We start from the raw sequence: 21032 nt of genomic DNA, 5'->3' as shown, positions 1-21032 counted from the left end.
AATGTACATACTTAATTAAAAAATACTTTATTGCTAAAAAGTGCTCATTAATATTTGATAATGCTGGGTTGCCACAAATCTTCAATTTGTAAAAAACACAATATCTGGAAAATATAAGGTATATCTATACCTTTAATGATGCTAATATTTCAAATGTTAAATCTTAGAAGATAGTGTAAAAAGAAGTGCCTTATCTTTAAAATAATATATATCTTTCATTGGGAAATAAATCAAATTGATATGCACACATATATATTTATGATAATAAAAATCTCACAGTATTGTCAACCAAGTATTCTTACTTTATCATAGCAACATTATAATACCTTGTATTTTATAGTATATTCTATCATCAGTCACTCATGCCAATTAATAATTATGAAGACTTTAATCATAAAATGATATCGGTTACGAAGCGGGTTTGGCTCAATCAGCAGAAAACTCAACCAACACTGGCTCAAACCCACAGGGATTTGTCTCACATTATCATGAGTCCAGGTCCAAAGCTGCTACAGCAGCTCAGTAATGACATCAGCGACCTAAGTTTTCTCTCTCTATATATATAAGGTTTTTAATTTCATGCTTTTCATTTATTGTCTACGTGATTTTTGCAACAGGTTACCAAATGACTGAGCACCTCTGGTTATTCCTTTTGGCAACCAAAAAAAAGAGGAGAGAACAGTGGCCTAGCAGGCATCTTCTTCCCTCTCACTGATCAGGACTGTGTGTTGCCTAACTAGCCCATGCTGCAAGGGAGCTGGAAAATCAACCCTTTTCTTTTATATTCTCCACTTTAGAAATAAGAAAGGAGGAAAGGAGTTAACAGTGGACTCTGAGCTAGCCAAACCACAGTGTCAATCACAAAAAAAGTCCAAAGAACTTTAAGAGATACATAATCTCCCAAAGAAAGGAGAAAGTCTAAGGAACCCTACCACTCTACCAACAATGACACTTTATAGATGACTGTCTCTCTCAACACAAAATCTGAAAACTTTGATTATGAAAACTGTTTTAAAATGAAAATAACTTTTAAAAATGCTGCTAGATATTCATCCTTTCCTGACTCTAAGATAGTCAAAAAATTATGTGTTATTAAAAATTACCAATATTTTTTCTTAGTTTTGGCAGAAAAAAATCTAAAATATTAGCTCATTCTTAAAATTAAATTTTTAAATAATTGTTATCACATTTTTCTTATTAGCAGTCTGAGGGTATAAAATTGAGTGTTGTGGCTTTAATTTGATTTTTCTCATTGCTAGAGAGGTAGAGCATCTTTTTAGACATTTATTATTTTCTGAATACAAATACAATCTCTTTTTGTTTCTCCCAGATCAATACACTCCAGCTACAATGGCCAACATGACAGTTTCAAAAGTATACAAAATTTACAAACAACCCAATTCAAAAATGGGCAACAGACTTAAGCAGACATTTCTCTGCTGCTGCTGCTGCTAAGTCACTTCAGTCGTGTCCGATTCTGTGCGACCCCATAGACGGCAGCCCACCAGGCTCCTCTAATTCCATGGGATTCTCCTGGAGTGGGTTGCCATTTCCTACTCCAGGGGATCTTCCCAACCCAAGGATAGGACTGGAGTGTTTTGTGGGTCCTGCATTGCAGGCGGATTCTTTATTGCTGAGCCAACAGGGAAGTCTTATACACATATGTATGTGTGTATGTGTATATGTATATATACACACATATATATATAGGTTATTCATATATAGATGAATAACTCCAAAACAATTAAATAAACTTCAGTGACCAAAAAAAAAAAAAAAACACAAAAAACCCTAGATACCTACTGCTATCTTTGTAGACTAATAAAATGCAGGCCATTATCTTCAAAAGTTCAGCAACAACCACGGCTGTAGATGATAGATAACGAGGCCCCTCTTCTTTTAATGTCCTAGAATAACGCATCGTTAGAACCAAACTGGTAGTCTGAAAGACCAAAATTCCTAAAGAAAGGTATTTTAGGTTGGCTGACATTGTTTTATCTTCATTTGCCTGAAAAACAAAATATACAGGGCAAATAAAGTTAGAAAACATAGAAATTAGAAACATTAAAAAACAGTAAGAGATGTCTCATTCCAAAGAAGATAAAGTGCATTCCACCCTATTTTTCCTGCTAGTTACAACTATAAATCTTGGACCAAAGACAAAGCAATTATAAGAAGACTCTGAAAAGGTGAAAAAATAAGACAAACTGGCTAGAGACTGCAGATCTTGAGTGCTGTAGCAGCGAATTCCCTGAGATTTTTGCCAATCATGTATCTCACCCTGGGTGCTATAGCAGTTCACAAACTGGAACCACCAGCAGATATAGGTCAATAACAAAAAAGCTGTAAGAAAAAACCCACCGTCTCCAACCAAGGACTGGGAAGACAGCAGTCCTACAGGATGCGACCTTCCTGAGTGCTGTGTAATCTGTGGGCCCAGCCTTGCTGACCATCCCTAACTTGCCCAAATGACCACAGAGTTGGTGGCCCTCCCAGCCCTCACCAGACACTGTAGCCAAACAGATCATGGGGGCAGCCACTCCTGCCCTATACAAGGTGAATGTCATTGAAGACGCAGTGCCATCCCTCCCTCTCCAGTGGCTGTCTATTTAAGTAGGAACTGAGGTCTCATAACGCTCTAAATGCCCAGGATACAATCCAAAATGAGTGTACTCATCACACTAAAAGACAAAAAAATCTCAACTAGGATAAATAAGAACAATCAACAGGCAACAACACATAGTACAGGTGTTGGAGTTATCAGTCAAGAATTTTCAAGAGGTCACTACAAAAAATGCACCACCAACAAGCAATTATAAACATTCTTGAAATAATTTTATATCTACATCATTGAAAAAAAAAAGTAGAAGTTCTCATGTACACTTCATCCAGCATCCCCCCAAAATAAAAGAAGCAAAGCTCCAATATTTTTCCTAAAGTAATTTAATATTAACTCTAAGAGACTCACTTTAAATATGAACATACAAATATGTTAAAAACTAAAAGGACTGGAAAAAGATAAGCCATGATAAAAATAGCTATGAGAAAGTTGGAGGAATTAGATTAGTATCAGGCAAAACAGACTATATAAGAATTACTTTAAAAAAAAAAAAAGAATTACTTTTAGAATTAAAGGATACTTCATAATGATAAAAGTCAACACATCAGGAAGATATTATAAATGTACATGTGCTAACATAGCTTTAAATACATAAAGCTGACAGAACTAAAAGGAAGAACATGTAAATCTACAGTCAGAATGTGGGATTTTAATCCACCTTTCTCAGTAACTGATAGAATACACACACACACACACACACACACACACACACACACACAATCCAGTAAGAATACAAAAGATCTGACTAACACCATTAGTCACTAAAACTCTGCAGACCTGGAGATGATCCACTAAGATCCTCCTTCAAGAAAGGACTTAATGTAGTGTGCATGGCCAGTGAGCTGCCTCTCTGCCCCAAGCCACATCTTTGCTTCAAATTCATCTAAAGAGTCAATCTAAAGAAAAAAAAAAAAAAAATCTCTGAAGGGTTTTTTTTTTGGTAGAAACTGACAAATTGATTTGAAAATTTACAGGAAAATACAAAGGACCTGGACAACCAAAACAAATTTGAAAAGGAAAAATAAAGTGGAAGGGGTTAAACTACTGAAATTCCAGACTTACTATAAAGCTCTAGAAATAGACTGGTATTAACATAAGGACAGAAGAATAGATCAATGGAACAGAATGAACTCCAGAACAAGATCCATACATATTTGGTCAAATAATTTTGACAAAGTTACCAAAAAGAAAGCGTAGTCTTTTTAACAAATAATTCTGAAACAATGAGCTATCTGTAGTTTTTTTAAATGAACCACTATTTATCTGCCTTGTGCCAAATATTAACTAGAAATAGAGCTGTTATAAAAGCTAAAAATATAAATATTCAAGGGAAAAACATAGGAGAAAATAATATCCATATTTCTTACAAAACGCACAAACCACAAAAGAGAAATGTGGAAAAACTGGACATCATCAAAGTTTAAATCTGCTCTTCTGAAGATACTGTAAAAATAATGAAAGGCAAACCACATCATGGAGGAAAATATTCTCAATACAAAAATCTGACCATGGCCTTGTATCTAGAATGTATACAGAACTCTTATAACACAATGAGTAGAAAAAAATTACCCAAATGAAAATGGACAAAAGATTTGATTAACATTTCACCAACAAAAGATAAAATGGCTAATATGCCCATGAAAAAAATGTTCAAAATCACAGTCATTAGAGAAATACAAATTAAAGCCACAATGAGATAAATATATACCTACGAGAATAGATGAAGTCTTAAAAACTGATGCTACCAAGTGTTGAAGAGGGTTTAAAGTGAAAAGAACTCTCAATTTTGCTAGTGGGAATGTAAAGTGGCACAACCACTTTATCACCCATCTATCCCATTCTTATAAATCTGTGTGAGCAAAAGAATCCTAATGTGAAATAAAACGGTAGCATTTTAGAGGTGGAAAATGTTTTATAAATCATCCAGTACAATCTATTCATCTTACAATAAAGAAAACAGTGAACAGAGAAGTTAGATGACTTCTTCAAGGCCTTGTAACTACTAATTGGAAATAGCAGTTATAAAGTCAAATATCAGGTTCTCTAGATCACATTACATGTCACTGTAAAATTTGAAAGATTTCCTGGTGGCCTTTTATCTCTGTATAAAAGGAGAATAAGTTGCCAGCAATCTACATTTGGCAAAGGTATTTGATTTTCCTGGAAAATGTTACAAAATTATTTCAAATCTGTTCAAGAAAGTCTTTTGTTTATTCTGTACAACTAAAACTCTGCAGTGGCCACAGGACTGGAAAAGGTCAGTTTTCATTCCAATCCTAAAGAAAGGCAATGCCAAAGAATGCTCAAACTATTGCACAATTGCACTCATCTCACACGCTAGTACGAAGGCAATGGCACCCCACTCTAGTACTCCTGCCTGGAAAATACCATGGACGGAGGAGCCTGGTAGGCTGCAGTCCATAGGGTCGCTAAGAGTCGGACACGACTGAGCGACTTCACTTTCACTTTTTACTTTCATGCCTTGGAGAAGGAAATGGCAACCCACTTCAGTATTCTTGCCTGGAGAATCCCAGGGACAGAGGAGCCTGGTGGGCTGCCATCTATGGGGTAGCACAGAGTTGGACACAACTGAAGTGACTTAGCAGCAGCAGCAGCAGCAGCAGCACACTCTAGTAATGTAATGCTCAAAATTCTCCAAGCCAGGCTTCAGCAGGACGTGAACCGTGAACTTGAGATGTTCAAGCTGGTTTTAGAAAAGGCAGAGGAAACAGAGATCAAATTGCCAACATTCACTGGATTATCGAAAAACCAAGAGAGTTCCAGGAAAACATCTATTTCTGCCTTATTGACTAAGCCAAAGCCTTTGACTGTGTGGATCACAATAAACTGTGGAAAATTCTGAAAGAGATGGGAATACCAGACCACTTGACCTGCATCTTGAGAAATCTGTATGCAGGCAAGAAGCAACAGTTAGAACTGGACATGAAACACAGACTGGTTCCAAATAGGGAAAGGAGTATGTCAAGGCTGTATATTGTCACCCTGCTTTTAAACTTCTATGCAGAGTACATCATCAGAAACACTGGGCTGGAGGAAGCACAAGCTGGAATCAAGATTGCCAGGAGGAATATCAATAACCTCAGATATGCAGATAACACCACCTCTATGGCAGAAAGTGAAGAGGAACTAAAAAGCCTCTTGATGAAAGTGAAAGAGGAGAGCGAAAGGGTTGGCTTGAAGCTCAACATTCAGAAAACGAAGATCATGGCATCCGGTCCCAACACTTCATGGCAGATAGATGGGGGAACAGTGGAAACAGTGGCTGACTTTATTTTTTGGGGTTCCAAAATCATTGCAGATGGTGACTGCAGCCATGAAATTAAAAGATGCATACTGCTTAAAAGGAAAGTTATGACCAACCTAGATAGCATATTCAAAAGCAGAGACATTACTTTGCCGACTAAGGTCCATCTAGTCAAGGCTATGGTTTTTCCAGTAGTCATGTATGCATGTGAGAGTTGGACTGTGAAGAAAGCTGAGCACCGAAGAACTGATGCTTTTGAACTGTGGTGTTGGAGAAGACTCTTGAGAGTCCCTTGGACTGCAAGGAGATCCAACCAGTCCATCCTAAAGGAGATCAGTCCTGAGTGTTCATTTGAAGGACTGATGTTGAAGCTGAAACTCCAATACTTTGGCCACCTGATGAGGAGAGCCGACTCATTTGATAAGACCCTGATACTGGGAAAGATTGAGGGCAGGAGGAGAAGGGGACGACAGAGGAGGAGATGGATGGATGGCATCACCAACTCGGTGGACATGAGTTTGGGTAAACTCCAGGAGTTGGTGATAGATAGGGAGGCCTGGCGTGCTGTGGTCCATGGGGTCGCAAAGAGTTGGACATGACTAAGAGAGTGAACTGAACTGAAGACCATAATGTACATATTATAACGGGAATACTCTGATTTCTTTTCAAATGAAAATGTAAAGGTCAGATTCTAAGCCAGGATATATTACTTCTACAATTTGGCTTTTCCACTTTCAAGTATATACAACATCAATATAAACATTCACTGTGATAATACAGTTCTTGATATTCTTAGTCTCTCACAATATTATTTTTTATTTTTCTAAGTCTGTGAGAGAATAGAAAAAAATATACACTGGTTTCTGCCCCTGGCTCCTGAAACCCTGGTATTTCCCTAAGTGATAAGGCCACTAGGAGCATCTTTTGTTCTAATATTTGGTCTTTGACCCCAGTTCCTGACACATTGCTCCTGAAATCCTCATAATTTTCTGAGCGATAGATGTGTCTTTTGTTCTAATAAGGCAAATTTGGGTGGGCTTCTGGATGAGTCCTGAGTGAGAGCTGCTCAGCAGAAAAAACAAGCCATGATTAGAAGCTTGGAATTTTCAGCCCCATCTCTGAGCTCCCCTACTCCCCCATTGTCTTAAGAAGGCAGAAGGGCTGAATATGGAGTTAACGATCTATCATGCCTACATGATGAAGCCTCCATAAAATCCCAACAGTATAGGGTGCGGAGTGCCTCCAGGTTGGTGAACACATCCGTACAGGGAAGGTGAAGCACCCCAAGTCCATGGGTACAGAGGTTCCTGTGCTGGGAACCCTCCCAGACCCTGCCCTAATCGTCATCTGATTGTTCATCTGTATCCTTTATCATATCCTTTAATAAACTGGCGAACATAAATGTTTCCCTGAGTTCTATGAGCCACTCTAGCAATTTAATCAAGCCTGAGGACCTCTGATTTGTAGCTAAGTGCAAGTCAGTTGGTAACTGGGGACCCAGGTTGTGATCAGGATATGAAGTAGGGTGGGAGCAGTCTTGTGAGACTGAGCCCTGTGAGACTGGGATCCGACACCATCTCCAGATGGGTAGTATTGGAACTGCCGAAGGACATCTAGCTGGCGCTGCAGAGAATTTGCCTTGGTGTGGGGAAAATCCCGACACAGATTTGACGACCAGAAGTGTCAGAAGTGAAACATTCTGTACGAGAAGTAGAGGAAACATGCAGGAGGAAAGAGGGATGTTGTTTTTCTAATATGAAGTTAAGAAGTAAAATATATGCAAACACATGATTATTTGCACTAGAGCACCTGTAAAGAATTACAGTTGAATTTACAATTCTGCCTAAAGGAAGAAAAAAAATTCAAAATGAAAAAAATCAAGTATTTCTTTTTTTTTTCCTATTTCTTTTTTTTCTAGTTTAACTGAGATAAGATATCTAGTACTGTATCAGTTTAAGCAGTACAACATGACTTTCATGTATTATTAATTTTTTATCAAATAAATTAACATCAATCACCCTTTGCAATCCCACAGACTGCAGCATGCCAGGCTCCCCTGTTCTTCATTATCTCCCAGAGTTTGCTCAAACTTATGTTCACTGAGTCAGTGATGCCATCCAACCATCTCATCCTCTGTCAAGAAGTGTAATTTTAAGACATACAAACACTTAGTTTGATTTTAGAGTACAATATAGGTAGAAGTAAGTACTTTCATTTAATACAACTCCTATATGCAAAGCAAATATATAAAAACAAAATAGATGAAAACAAAGATTATGTTCTACCTCTTTAAGACTGTTTCTTCATTTCAGAATCTGCAATATTTTCCCATTATAACTGAAAACAAACTTCTAACATTTTCATGTTTAATGTTTAATTTCAGTCTCTCCTACATTTTTTTCTCATTGCCTAATCCCCCTTCTTTTATCCTTTCAGGTGATACCAATCATCTAGTTTCCAGGTTATTCTTTGTTTCATAGAAATTTCCTATCCAAGAAACTTACATATCAATAATCAATAAGAAACTGTTCTTTCACAAACGTAGCCATATTCAGTTTACTGTCAAAACCCTCATGTACCATTCAACAAATTAACACCCATGTTCCTTTAAAGACCCCAATTACTAAGCTCCCTGAACCCACCTGGAGTTCAGTGAGGCTCTCAGATTTAGAGCAGTATTAGAAGGGTCAGGATGCTTAGATGCTCCACTTTCACCTTAAAGCTAAGATATGAAAAATGTATTGTTCCTGATCAATAAACAGCACTATTTCATTCTGATGACTTTCTTTGGTTCGGTTTGTTATGGTTTTTCTAAAAAAGCATTTATTATTTTATTTACTTTAAAAAGTAGTTACTGTTAGTGAGAAAAATGTAGAAACAAAAATTATATTGAACCCAATCCCACTACTCAAAGACAATATGAAGATATTTTGACATAGATTCTGTCATTTTTTCTTAAGTTTTTGGGAAATCTCTAAACCTGAGGACATTAGCAGCAAAGATAAAAGTACCTAGGCCATTTCATATTCCCACTGAAAGGACTTCAACAACTTTTGGAGATTCTTAGTTACATAGGAAATAAAGTCTTGTAATCAAAAAGTTCTAAATTCTCCTAAAACAGTAGATCTTTCTTGAGGGAAAAGAATGGATTTTAAAAATATAATAAAATACCAAGAATGTAACAAATGTCCACAATTCCACCACCTAGAACTAACAAATATCAATCTTGTCACATTTGCTTATCTTTCCTTTTTTAAAGGAATAAAACATTATAGTTAAAATTCTCTCTAAGCTACAACTCTAAGTCTTATCCCTCACTGTGCCCCTATTAACATGTGTTTGGAGTATGTATTTCTGTGCACTTTTAAAATTTTATATACCTACACAGAAATATGTGTAAGCTTAAATATTTTAATATATACACATGGCATCAAACTTTTAATATAAAACATTTCAATATTTTAAACATTAATAGAATTATATCTATGTAGAACATGTAATAACATAATATACAGTATATTAATATAATTATATTAAATATATTTAATGTTTTATATTTAATATACATACCTATACAAACATGGTATACATTATTTAGCATCTTCCTTACTGTATTCAGCATTGTTTTGCCTTCTATGTTGACATACAGACCTAGTTCATTGCTTTTAATAACTCTATAATGTTCCATCAAATAAGCGGGCCTTCTATTTACCCATTCTCCTACCGATGAACATTTAAGTTCCTTTTTTCTCCTTTTAAAGATTTAAAGTTAAAAATTTTCTTAACATTTTTCAACAAGTAGCTCCTAAATATTATATAAGCTAATTTGTTTCAAGCTATTTTTCTAAAATTTAATATTTTATATGACTTCTCAGGTCTCTTCTAGTTCTAACTATACACAATTTTATTTCAATTTTTTCATCCAGAAGTATTATCTCAATATTCAAATTGTAAACTTTGAGGACTTCCCTGGTGGCACAGTAGATAAGAATCTGCCTGCCAATGCAGGGACACAGGTTTAATCCCTGGTCTGGGAAGATTCCACATGCTGTGGAGCAACTAAGTAGTTGTTCAACAACTACTGAGCCCACATGCTGAACTACTGAAGCCCACACAGCCCGTGCTCTGCAACAAGAAAAGCCACTGCAATGAGAAGCCTGAAGCACTTCAACGAAGAATAGACTCCACTCTCTGCAATTAAAGAAAGACTGCACAAAAGCAACAAAGACCCAGTACAGAAAAAAAAATTACATTGTATACTGTGAGTATACATATAGCAATACATAACATATTAACTATTATAAAGTTATTAGTGTATAACAATAATAATGTATAACTGTAATCCTGGTGTGTGTATATTATAAACATACTAATCTGATACAGTCACACTGCAAGTCCTTCTAAAAGTCCTTTGCACAGGAATATTTCAGGATTTGCTTAGTCACTAGAAAAGATCTTGTATTTGCTTTCCGATCACTATTTTTCTTCTGAAGTGCCAGAGAAGTTTGATATTTACAAAGTTGAGTTTTATTATTTTTAAATCCCTTCTCACTTCTTGAAAGAAAAATGTACAACAAAAACTTCATTCACCTAATAACCCCCATTCATTCGTATTTGATGAGTTTGTATGATGACTTGGTTAGAATTGTGCGTAAAAAATATTAGTGAACTTATTAAGAGTTCAAAAAATTCTCAGTAATTAATAATCTTCAGGGGAAAAAAAAGGTTTTTCAAAAATATTAGAAGGTTTAATTAAGCATATTTGATATGCTAATTACATATCCCTTATTTTCATTAAAGTAGCTCCCTAACATCTTTGCCTTTATGCTTTGTCAACCAATTCTGAGTTACTTAAAGGCTTTAAACATTTTAAAAAATATATATTACACAAAGTATATTTATCATTAATGCACTACTACTACTTTCACCCTTACGTTAATCAGGGTGAGTAAGAAATTATTTGTTTGTTTATACCATTATTATTGCACTAGATAGGCATTAACCAAATTCTGAAACATTCAACTCTATACTCATGTTTCTCTTCAAATTGAATCTTTTCCCTTTTACTAAAGATTCTTGTTGGGGGCGATTAGTATGAGTGTTACTTCAATTGTTTGAGGCCTTGCAAGATAAACAAGACTGGAAAAAAAAAGAAAAAAACACTATATACTAAAAATTTCTATTTATTTTTTACTTGTAGATTTAATCTGAAAATCAGCCTGGCTACAAAGTTATTTCCAATAACTTATATGTATAATATTTAGGTCTGTGTATGAAGCCCATTATTCCACTGAGACAATATCTGTATTTTGCTGTTATGTCTCCAGCCACTAAAAGTCCTGCAAAACTAAATGTTTAATTAATGTTTTTAAATTGTAGTACAATATATGTGGATTTTTAAAGACTATTAAGTACCTAAGGAATTCTGAAAATTAATTTTCCTTTCATTATAAAAACAAAAGGCTAAATTTCTAACTTAAGATTTCTTAGAGTGAGCTATTTTTACATTTTCTAAACACTAGTTCTGAAATACACTTCCTAAGTATTATATATCACACATTATTGATGCATAGTAGAGAACATATAAAAACACACATTATAAAGTGGTATGCAAATATAAATTCAGAGTAGTCAGAAACAGCTATTAGTATAAAAACAAACCTTCCAAGTATTTTCGAAGTAAATGAACAGAAAAAGCAAATACATACAGAAATGCTGACTTCAGCTGCAATTTTTTGTCCATTATCTTCCATGATGCCAAAACTTTAAAACCGCAACCTATAACTGTATGCTAAATAATGATGAACAAAATTCATCACACCTGGCATGTATATGTCTTCTTTCCAAACTATCTCAGTAGAGATAATATTCCCCCCAAAGTTGCAACTTCCAAGTTGTACTTGAACTTCAATAATATTCCTGTGGAAAATTCAAGTCTTATTTTTTTATAAAAGTGAAAAGACACATAAGTTAAAGGTACTTTATATTATCAATATAGTCAATTTTGTTTCTACAGTAGAAATAATAACTTCCACTAAACTAGTGAGCTTAAGTTCACTCTTGAGCGCTTAAGAAAAGCAAAATCCTGTTCAGTAACACTTAGCAACTGACTCTACAGTCTGTGGTTCCTATTACATTCTAAGGTAAACAACCTTTCATTGTTTCTCCTCCCTTTTCTTCTTCAAGGTGCCAGGTTTCTGTGTACATAAGACAATACCACCTGCATGTAAGTTAGAGTACTGTCAATTTTTAACTTGTTTTTTTCTTTATAGACTGCAGATTTTTCACTTCTACATTTAGATAAAATCAATAGTACTCAAATATTCCTTCAACTTCACAAATATAAAACCTCTTTGCATTCTAGTTTTTAGATTAAAAATTGTCCAGTATTATCGTACTCTTTATGCACGTTAATGATTGGGGAAACATACTGACCTAAAAAATATAGCTCTAAGATTCCCTTCTACTGCGAGGTAGGTGCCACGTAAAAAGGTACTCCTTTCTCACTCATCCATTTCCCTACCCCTTTGCCATTCTACCACTTTCTGCTGTGGTCACATCCTGCCATTGACAGCTAAAGGCTGAAGTTAAAAGGCATTCTACAAAGAACAGAGGCTAGTGTACGATCCAGGTAGAGTCCGTAGGGTGGCAAAAGTTGCCACCCCAAAGTATCTCTTCAACATGCAGATTATTTCAAGCTGAAAACAGTGAAAGCCCTAAAGACTCAGGAAGAAACTTTGACCTTTCCCCTAACTGAGCGGGGAAAAAAAAAAAAAAGGGAATTTAGACAGAGGGCCTGTTCCCAGAATATCACCAGAGATACCTGCAAGGAATATGGGCTATGTGTGGTGGAAACTCTGGGCAGAGCCTAGAGATCATAGTCCACTCTGAACCACTGTCACTGCATGGCCCAGCAAATATTTACTTAGCAAACTTTTGCTTTTCCATCTTCATGTCAATTGCTTTCCTCCTCTTTGAAGAAACAAACCACTACCTCCAACATCCTCTTTTGTCTTTAGCTGCAGAGGGTATTTAAGATGAGGGTTTCAGCCATTTTGACAAGTTACTCAGTTTTCCTGGGTCTCTGTATGTACATGTGTTATTAAACTTTTGTGTGCTTTTTCTTTTCTCAATCTATCTCATGTCAATTCAATTCTGAGACCAGTCAGAAGAACCTAGAAAAATTAAAGGAAAAATTCCTCCTCCATGACAGGGTCACAGGCACTAACCATTAGGATAGTTTCAAGACTCAGGAGATTGGGGTCAGAAGTAGAAAATAAAGGTATCACACAATTCACCCACCATGTTTAAATACATACATACCATGGTCAGGCACTATGATGAGCACTGGATATACAATGATGAACAAAACAAATATAATCTTTTTCTTTGGAGGGCTTATCCTCTAGCTTGGAAGACAACAGATTATTCAAATAATTTAAGAAATAGTATAAGGATGCAAGGGCTTCCCAGGTGGCTCAGTGGCAAAGAATCGGCCTGCCAAGGCAGGAGATGGGGGTTTGATCCCTGGGTCAGAGAAGGAAACGGTAACCCACTCCAGTATTCTTGCCTGGGAAAACCCATGGACAGAGAAGCCTGGCAGGCTACAGTCCATAGCGTCGCAAAAGAGTCAGACACGACTTAGAGACTAAACAACAACAATATAAAGGTGTAAACTGCTATGACACAGTGTATGATAGGAAAGTATCACAGGGAAATTACAGTCCTTGTATTATTACTGTATACAGTAATGGTTAAACTGAAACACATTTCCCCAAATCCCCTTCTCTATATGGTGCTGGGTCAGAATCAACTAAACACAAAATCTGCACAAGATTTGGAAGGCGGAGTGAATGAAGCAAGAGCCATTACTCCAGAAGATTCTCAAGAGTTAAATGTGATTTAACTCTTAACATTCATCCTCTCTTCCCTGCTCTAAGTCAACTCTTCCCAACTGCTGACCCTACTGAGCAACAGTTCCTAATCCCTAGAACCTGTAAATGTTACTTATTTGGAAAAGGGAATCTTGCAGATGAAATGAAGTTAAGGATCTTCAGATGGGAAAATTATTCTGAATTAGCTAAGTAAATCCTAAATGCCAATGCAAGTGTCCTCATAAAAGACAAAAGAGGAAAATACAAATACTTAAAAGAAGGCTTTTCCTACGGATCAGAGGGTAAAGAATCCACCTGCAGTCAGGTGAGAAAATAAGGCACAGGTTTGATCCCTAAGCTAGGAAGATACCCTGGAAGAGGAAATGGCAACTCACTCTGCTATTCTTGCCTAAAAACACCCTGGAGGGCTACAGTCCAAAGGGCTGCAAAGAGTCAGCCATGACTGAACATTCATGCACGAAAGAGAAGTCGGCACTGTAAAGATGGAGGAAAAAGAAATTTGAAGATGCTGGCCTTGAGCATCTGGAGTGATATTGCAGACTGGAGTGATGTAGCCACAAACCAAATAATGTTGGCGCCCACCAGAAGATGGAAGAAAAACTGGAGTGGATTATTCCCTAAAGCCTCCGGAGGGAACATAATCCCTCTGACACTATGATATTAGCCCAATGATACTGATTTTGGATTTCTTGCCTGCAAAACTGTGCGAGAATACATTACTCTTATTTTAAGCAATCGAACATGTGGTAATTTGTTACAGCAGCCCCAGGAAACCAAACCAAGCATCTGAGTCTATAATGAAAAAATGTAATTGTTCTCCAGTCCTTGTGTAGTTGGGAAGAATGCATTTACTATGTGCTGGAAGAAGACTGGTTAAAATTAAGCTTTCAGTACTCAAACAAGTTATTAATAAGTTAACAGGAAAACTGGGTCATATTGAAAATTGCATAGAACAGTTCCTGGCACATAGTATGTGCTCAATAAATATATTTTTAAAAATAAATGCCAAAATCAGTAACAAATCAAGGATACCAAAAAATGGAATATCAGTCTAGTGATCATCCATCATGGAAAATCTGAAGCCTATCCACTTGGTTGATAAAACTAAATGATTAATAACAACACTTCTACAGGGAAGGTAAAGACTTGACAAACATTACAAAGTAATTCTACTACAGCTAATTTTATAAAACATCAATTTCTTTGCTATTTTAAAGAACATAAAGGCAAAAGAAAGTACAGATTACATGTTTATTAGTCTCTGTTTTTATAACCTGAAATATTAATAGTAGATAATCAGAGATAAATGTACAAGCTAGAAAACAATTTTCCAATTTTAAGTTTTCTGTCGATATTCAATTACCCTCAAATTGATTCCTTTAACATGATTTACTACCCAATTTCAGGTAGACTACATTTGTCAAAACATACCATCTGAAATTTATCTATATATATGTAGAAAGTCAAACACAGTCCTATAAAATAGCTTTGATTTTCAAGCACTAACATTAATAATAGGGTTCTAGTATTTTCTAACATTTTAAAAATGTTTAAGTATTAAACTGTACTAGGGTAATCAAGAATAATGTCTAGCTCTTTATTTAATTCAGCCTGAGGATAAATCTTTAAGATAAGGGGCCTTAAAATATTTTTCTTTGCAGCCTTCACAAATGGTAAAAGTTTTAGAAAAATATGTTTATCAGTGAAAATAACTTAACTGAAACTTCACATGAATTGTTACTGATAGTTTATGGCCTGGCAAACTGTCAAAGATTTTAAAATTTTTAAAAATCCTAAGCTGTTAATTTGTGCTTGGGTAACTAATAAAAGATTACCACACTCCTATAAGGACAAAATTCCAATATTAAAATTCAAATCCATTCTAAATCTGACAACGCAACTACTCCCAAGTAAACCTAGAATAGTCTTAGTAGTTTCTATTTGCTATGGTTGTATTAACTACATAGGATATAAAAATATTTTGTTTTATGCTTGTTTCCAAAACTTAAAAAATTTTTATTGAACTACTGTATAGTTGATTTACAATGGTTTCTGGTATATAGCAAAGTGATTCAGTTATACATGCATAATTATTTTTCATTATAGGTCATTATAAGATATTGAATATAGGTGCCTGTGCCAAATGGTAGGATCTTGTTTATCTATTTTATACATAGTAGTTTCTATCTGCTAATCTCAAACTCCTAATTTACCCCTCCTCCTGCTTTTCCCCTTTAGTAATCATAAGTTTGTTTTCTATGTCTGTGAGTTTCTGTTTCTATTTCTGAATACAATATGAATCTATCTCATGCTCTGCTTCATTTCTGATGGGGAGAGCCTTCAGGGTTTCACAGCTCTAAATCTACCGTCCATATAGCAATGTCTTAATAAAATGTGGATCTAATCACACAGCTTTCCTATTTGTAAAGTTTAACTGAAATACAGTGCCGGTCACATATTAGTCATTTACTCTATGCTAGGTTTATAAAAGAACAAATAAACTCTGTAATATGTAAATTCTCAGAAGAGAAAAATGACCCTGTGAATTAAGTCTCTCTGTATATACATAAAAAGCAAATGGAACTGGTTTTCATTAAGTATTTTCTAACAGTTGCAACTTCACAAGAGAAGTTAAATTAATGAAATAACTATTTACTGAGCACCTGCAACCAATCAGACGTTGTGCTAGGTGCTTTATAGGCATCATCTCACTTAAAACTCATTTAATCTGTAAAGGAGATACCACTCATTTGACAGATTAAAAACTGAAGTTCTGAGATATTAAGTCTATAACTTCCTTTGCATAATATGCCAGAATTCAGATACGAAGCATGATTTCTCTCAGTCTAAACTACAATTCATGGCCCATGAATTTTTGCAAGGAGTCTATTGCATGGTCTTTGCAATAATGCCTAAGTGTTGAAACATGTCTAAGTTTTAGACAGTCAGTCACCATAACATCAGAGTATGTCTCCACCAGACTGTATAACTTCACATTCTGTCTCCACATAACCATATCCAAGGCAAAACACTTAACCTCTGTTCCTCCTTTCTCTTACCTGTAAAATAGGAATAAACAATAGTATGTACTTCATAGGATGGTTTAAAGGATATAAGTCACAAAACAGTCATTATAATTCTACATTGCCTCATCTGAGTATGCACTGGATAAAACAGTCAGCAAAAACAAGACCGGGAGTGGACTGTGGCTCAGATTATGAACTCCTTATTGCCAAATTCAGACTTAAATTGAACAAAGGGGAGAAAACCACTAGACCATTCAGTTATGACCTAAATCAATCCCTTATGATTATACAGTGGAAGTTGAGAAATAGATTTATGGGACTAGATCTGATAGACAGAGTGCCTGATGAACTATGGATGGAGGTCCGTGACACTGTACAGCAGACAGGCAACAAGACCATCCCCAAGAAAAAGAAATGCAAAAAAGCAAAATGGCTGTCTGGGGAGGCCTTACAGATAGCTGTGAAAAGAAGAGAAGTGAAAAGCAAAGGAGAAAAGGAAAGATATAAGCATCTGAATGCAGAGTTCCAAAGAACAGCAAGGAGAGGTAAGAAAGTCTTCCTCAGCGATCAATGCAAAGAAATAGAGGAAAACAACAGAATGGGAAAGACTAGAGATCTCGTCAAGAAAATTAGAGATACCAAAGGAACATTTCATGCAAAGATGGGCTCAATAAAGGATAGAAATGGTATGGACCTAACAGAAGCAGAAGATATTAAGAAGAGGTAGCAAGAATACACAGAAGAACTGTACAAAAAAGATCTTCATGACCCAGATAATCATGAAGGTGTGATCATTCCCACTCACCTAGAGCCGGACACCCTGGAATGTGAAGTCAGGTGGGCCTTAGGAAGCATCATTATGAACAAAGCTAGTGGAGGTGATGGAATTCCAGTTGAGCTATTTCAAATCCTGAAAGATGATGCTGTGAAAGTGCTGCACTCAATATGTCAGCAAATTCAGAAAACTCAGCAGTGGCCACAAAAGGCCAGTTTTCATTCCAATCCCAAAGAAAGGTAATGCCAAAGAATGCTCAAACTACCACACAATTGCACTCATCTCGCACACTAGTAAAGTAATGCTCAAAATTCTCCAAGCCAGGCTTCAGCAATACGTGAACCGTGAACTTCCAGATGTTCAAGCTGGTTTTAGAAAAGGCTGAGGAAACAGAGATCAAATTGCCAACATCTGCTGGATCATGGAAAAAGCAAGAGAGTTCCAGAAAAACATCTATTTCTGCTTTAATGACTATGCCAAAGCCTTTGACTGTGTGGATCACAATAAACTGTAGAAAATTCTGAAAGAGATGGGAATACTAGACCACCTGACCTGCCTTTTAAGAAACCTGTATACAGGTCAGGAAGGACAGTTAGAACTGGACATGGAACAACAGATTGGTTCCAAATAGGAAAAGGAGTATGTCAAGGTTGTATATTGTCACCCTGCTTATTTAACTTACATGCAGAGTACATCATGAGAAATGCTGGGCCGGAGAAAGCACAAGCTGGAATCAAGATTGCTGGGAGAAATATCAATAACCTTAGATATGCAGATGACACCACCCTTGTGGCAGAAAGTGAAGAGGAACTAAACAGCCTCTTGACGAGAGTGAAAGAAGAGTGAAAAATTTGGCTTAAAGCTCAACATTCAGAAAACAAAGATCATGGCATCTGGTCCCATCACTTCATGGCAAACAGATGGGGAAACAGTGCAAACAGTGGCTGACTTTATTTTTGGGGGCTCCAAAATCACTGCAGATGGTGATTGCAGCCATGAAATTAAAAGACGCTTGCTCCTTGGAAGGAAAGTTATGACCAACCTGGACAGCATATTAAAAAGCAGAGACAATACTTTGCCAACAAAGGCCCATTTAGTCAAGGCTATGGTTTTTCTAGTAGTCATGTATGGATGTGAGAGTTGGACTATAAAGAAAGCTGAACACAGAAGAATTGATGTCTTTGAACTATGGTGTTGGAGAAGACTCTTCAGAGTCCCTTAGACTGTGAGGAGATCCAACCAGTCCATCCTAAAGGAGATCAGTCCTGGGTGTTCATTGGAGGGACTGATGTTGAAGCTGAAACTGTAATACTTTGGCCACTTTTTGCGAAGAGCTGACCCATTTGAAAAGACCCTGAGGCTGGGAAAGATTGAAGGCGGGAGGAGAAGGGGACGACAGAGGATGAGATGGTTGGATGGCATCACCGACACAATGGACATGGGTTTGGGTGGACTCCAGGAGTTGGTGATGGACAGGGAGGCCTGGCGTACTGCAGTTCATGGGGTTGCAAGGAGTCGGACATGACTGAACAACTGAATTGAACTGAACTGAATAAGACTCATGTTACAAAATGCCACTGCTGCTGCTGCTAAGTCGCTTCAGTCGTGTCCGACTCTGTGCGACCCCATAGACGGCAGCCCACCAGGCTCCCCCATCCCTGAGATTCTCCATGCAACAACACCAGAGTGGGTTGCCATTTCCTTCTCCAATGCATGAAAGTGAAAACTGAAAGTGAAGTCGCTCAGTCGTGTCCGACTCTTCATGACCCCATGGACTGCAGCCCACCAGGCTCCTCCATCCATGGGATTTTCCAGGCAAGAGTAGGTGCCAAGAAGTGGGTTGCCATTGCATTCTCCAACAAAATGCCACTAGTAACATTTAAAACTGGCTTTTTATAGTACACATGAATTTAGAAAAACCTTATCTACCTTTTATAGAAAAACTAGGCAGAGTAGGTATAAAGTCATGTGTGGACGTTTCCTTACTGGAATAATTTTCTTTTTTAGCATTTATCTGACATGATCTAAAATTCCAGCTTTATTTTAACTCTGTTTCCTACTATATTACCTGACTTACCAGAGCTTTTCAATTAAAGTGCTTATCTCCAGGCAGCAACTGATTCTTTGGTTCCATATGGGATGGTATCTCCGACATGAATGATAAACTAGTAAGAGTTTTGGGTAGGCAATCTGGATTGAGCAGCTGAGTTAAACTTTAGCTTATAAAATAAACACTCATATTTATATACCAAACACTTTCAAATTTATATAGCAGAAGACACTCAAAAACCAATCATTAAAATACATATAAAAAAACCATATATAATCACAGCACTATACTCCTTCATTAAAGGAAACAATTAAGTTTAATGTACTTAGGATACACCTGTCTTTCAGACAGGTGAAATCTAATGTTAAGCTACCAATTCATATTGATCTGAACTTTAATAAATTCATACACACATCATTATCAACTACTAGTTGATGATGTTCAAGCTACCTCAGTAACCCAGACAGGTCTACAATTTACTCTTCAGTTTTTTATAATTTCACAGACACACACAAATCCACAGCAGATTGTTATCAAATAGAAACTTCCTTCTCTAATAAAGGGAGATAAACTCAAAAGTTATACTTCATAGCTACTGAAGGATTAGGCTTTAAGGGAGAGAATATTTCAGTTGATTCTAATTATTTGTCCAGTCATTCATCCTACATAGTTTCAACTGAGTTTGATACAAATTATATCCATTTCAAATATAACTGAGGTAGCCCAGACAGCGTTATGTAGGACACAGGGTTTGATCTGTCTGACCCTGAATATTCTCATTTAAAAGGTGGTGATGGGAAACAAAATATGCCATTCCCCAAATATGCTACTTTGACATATTGAGTAGTAGGTATTAAAATGCAGGGAAACCTCTCTGAATTTCCCTTATCTGCTTAAACATAAATCCTCTAAAAGGAAGTCAACTGTCATAAATCCACTCCCCAAAGGAGCTTCATCAACCAAGGAAGACTGACTATGAATCACAGGAGAGGAGACTAAGAGAGGAAGGTAAATTCTCACACTGTCCTTTACAAATTCGGATTAGCAGGAGAGAACATTTTAAAAATTCACTCTGAATTGCAACTTTGTATATAAAATGGTTTTGGTGTATTCATTGTTTATTATTCTATTTATTTTTGGCTGTGCTGGGTCTTTGTTGCTTCATCGGCTTTTCTCTGGTTGCAGTGAGCAGGGACTACTCTCTAGCTGTGGGGAAAGGGTTTCTCATTGCAGTAGCTTCCTTATTGCGGAGCACAGGTTCTAGGGCACACGGGCTCAGTAGTTGCAGTTTCTGGGCTGTAGAACATAGGCTAGGTAGCTGTGGCCCACGCGTTTAGCTCTGTGGCGTGTGTGATCCTCTAGGTCCAGGGACCAACCAATCCTGCATTGTTGTTGCTGTTC

General features: G+C 36.5%; 1 protein-coding gene and 1 non-coding gene across 7 annotated transcripts in view; one reads left to right on the top strand and one right to left on the bottom strand.

Annotated features, from left to right (window-relative positions):
• Positions 1-21032, bottom strand: part of SLC35A3 (solute carrier family 35 member A3) — a 42418-nt gene that overhangs the window by 15088 nt on the left and 6298 nt on the right. For 2 of the 6 annotated variants that reach the window (XM_027972310.2, XM_042251361.1), the window contains exon 2: positions 1804-2008. In XM_027972310.2, coding sequence (XP_027828111.2) covers positions 1804-2008 — 205 coding nt within the window. Of the gene's footprint in view, positions 1-1803; positions 2009-3397; positions 3517-7903; positions 8014-11593; positions 11994-21032 lie in introns of those variants that run through there. The other 4 variants (XM_042251369.1, XM_042251378.1, XM_004002227.5 and 1 more) reach the window with 4 other exon arrangements.
• On the top strand, positions 10912-11026 carry LOC114110975 (U5 spliceosomal RNA). The gene has a single exon (XR_003587099.1). It is a non-coding gene; the product is annotated as a U5 spliceosomal RNA (small nuclear RNA).

The sequence above is a fragment of the Ovis aries genome, chromosome 1, assembly GCF_016772045.2.
Source record: "Ovis aries strain OAR_USU_Benz2616 breed Rambouillet chromosome 1, ARS-UI_Ramb_v3.0, whole genome shotgun sequence".
Lineage (NCBI taxonomy): Eukaryota > Metazoa > Chordata > Mammalia > Artiodactyla > Bovidae > Ovis > Ovis aries.
This window is presented reverse-complemented; position numbering and strand designations above follow the sequence as displayed.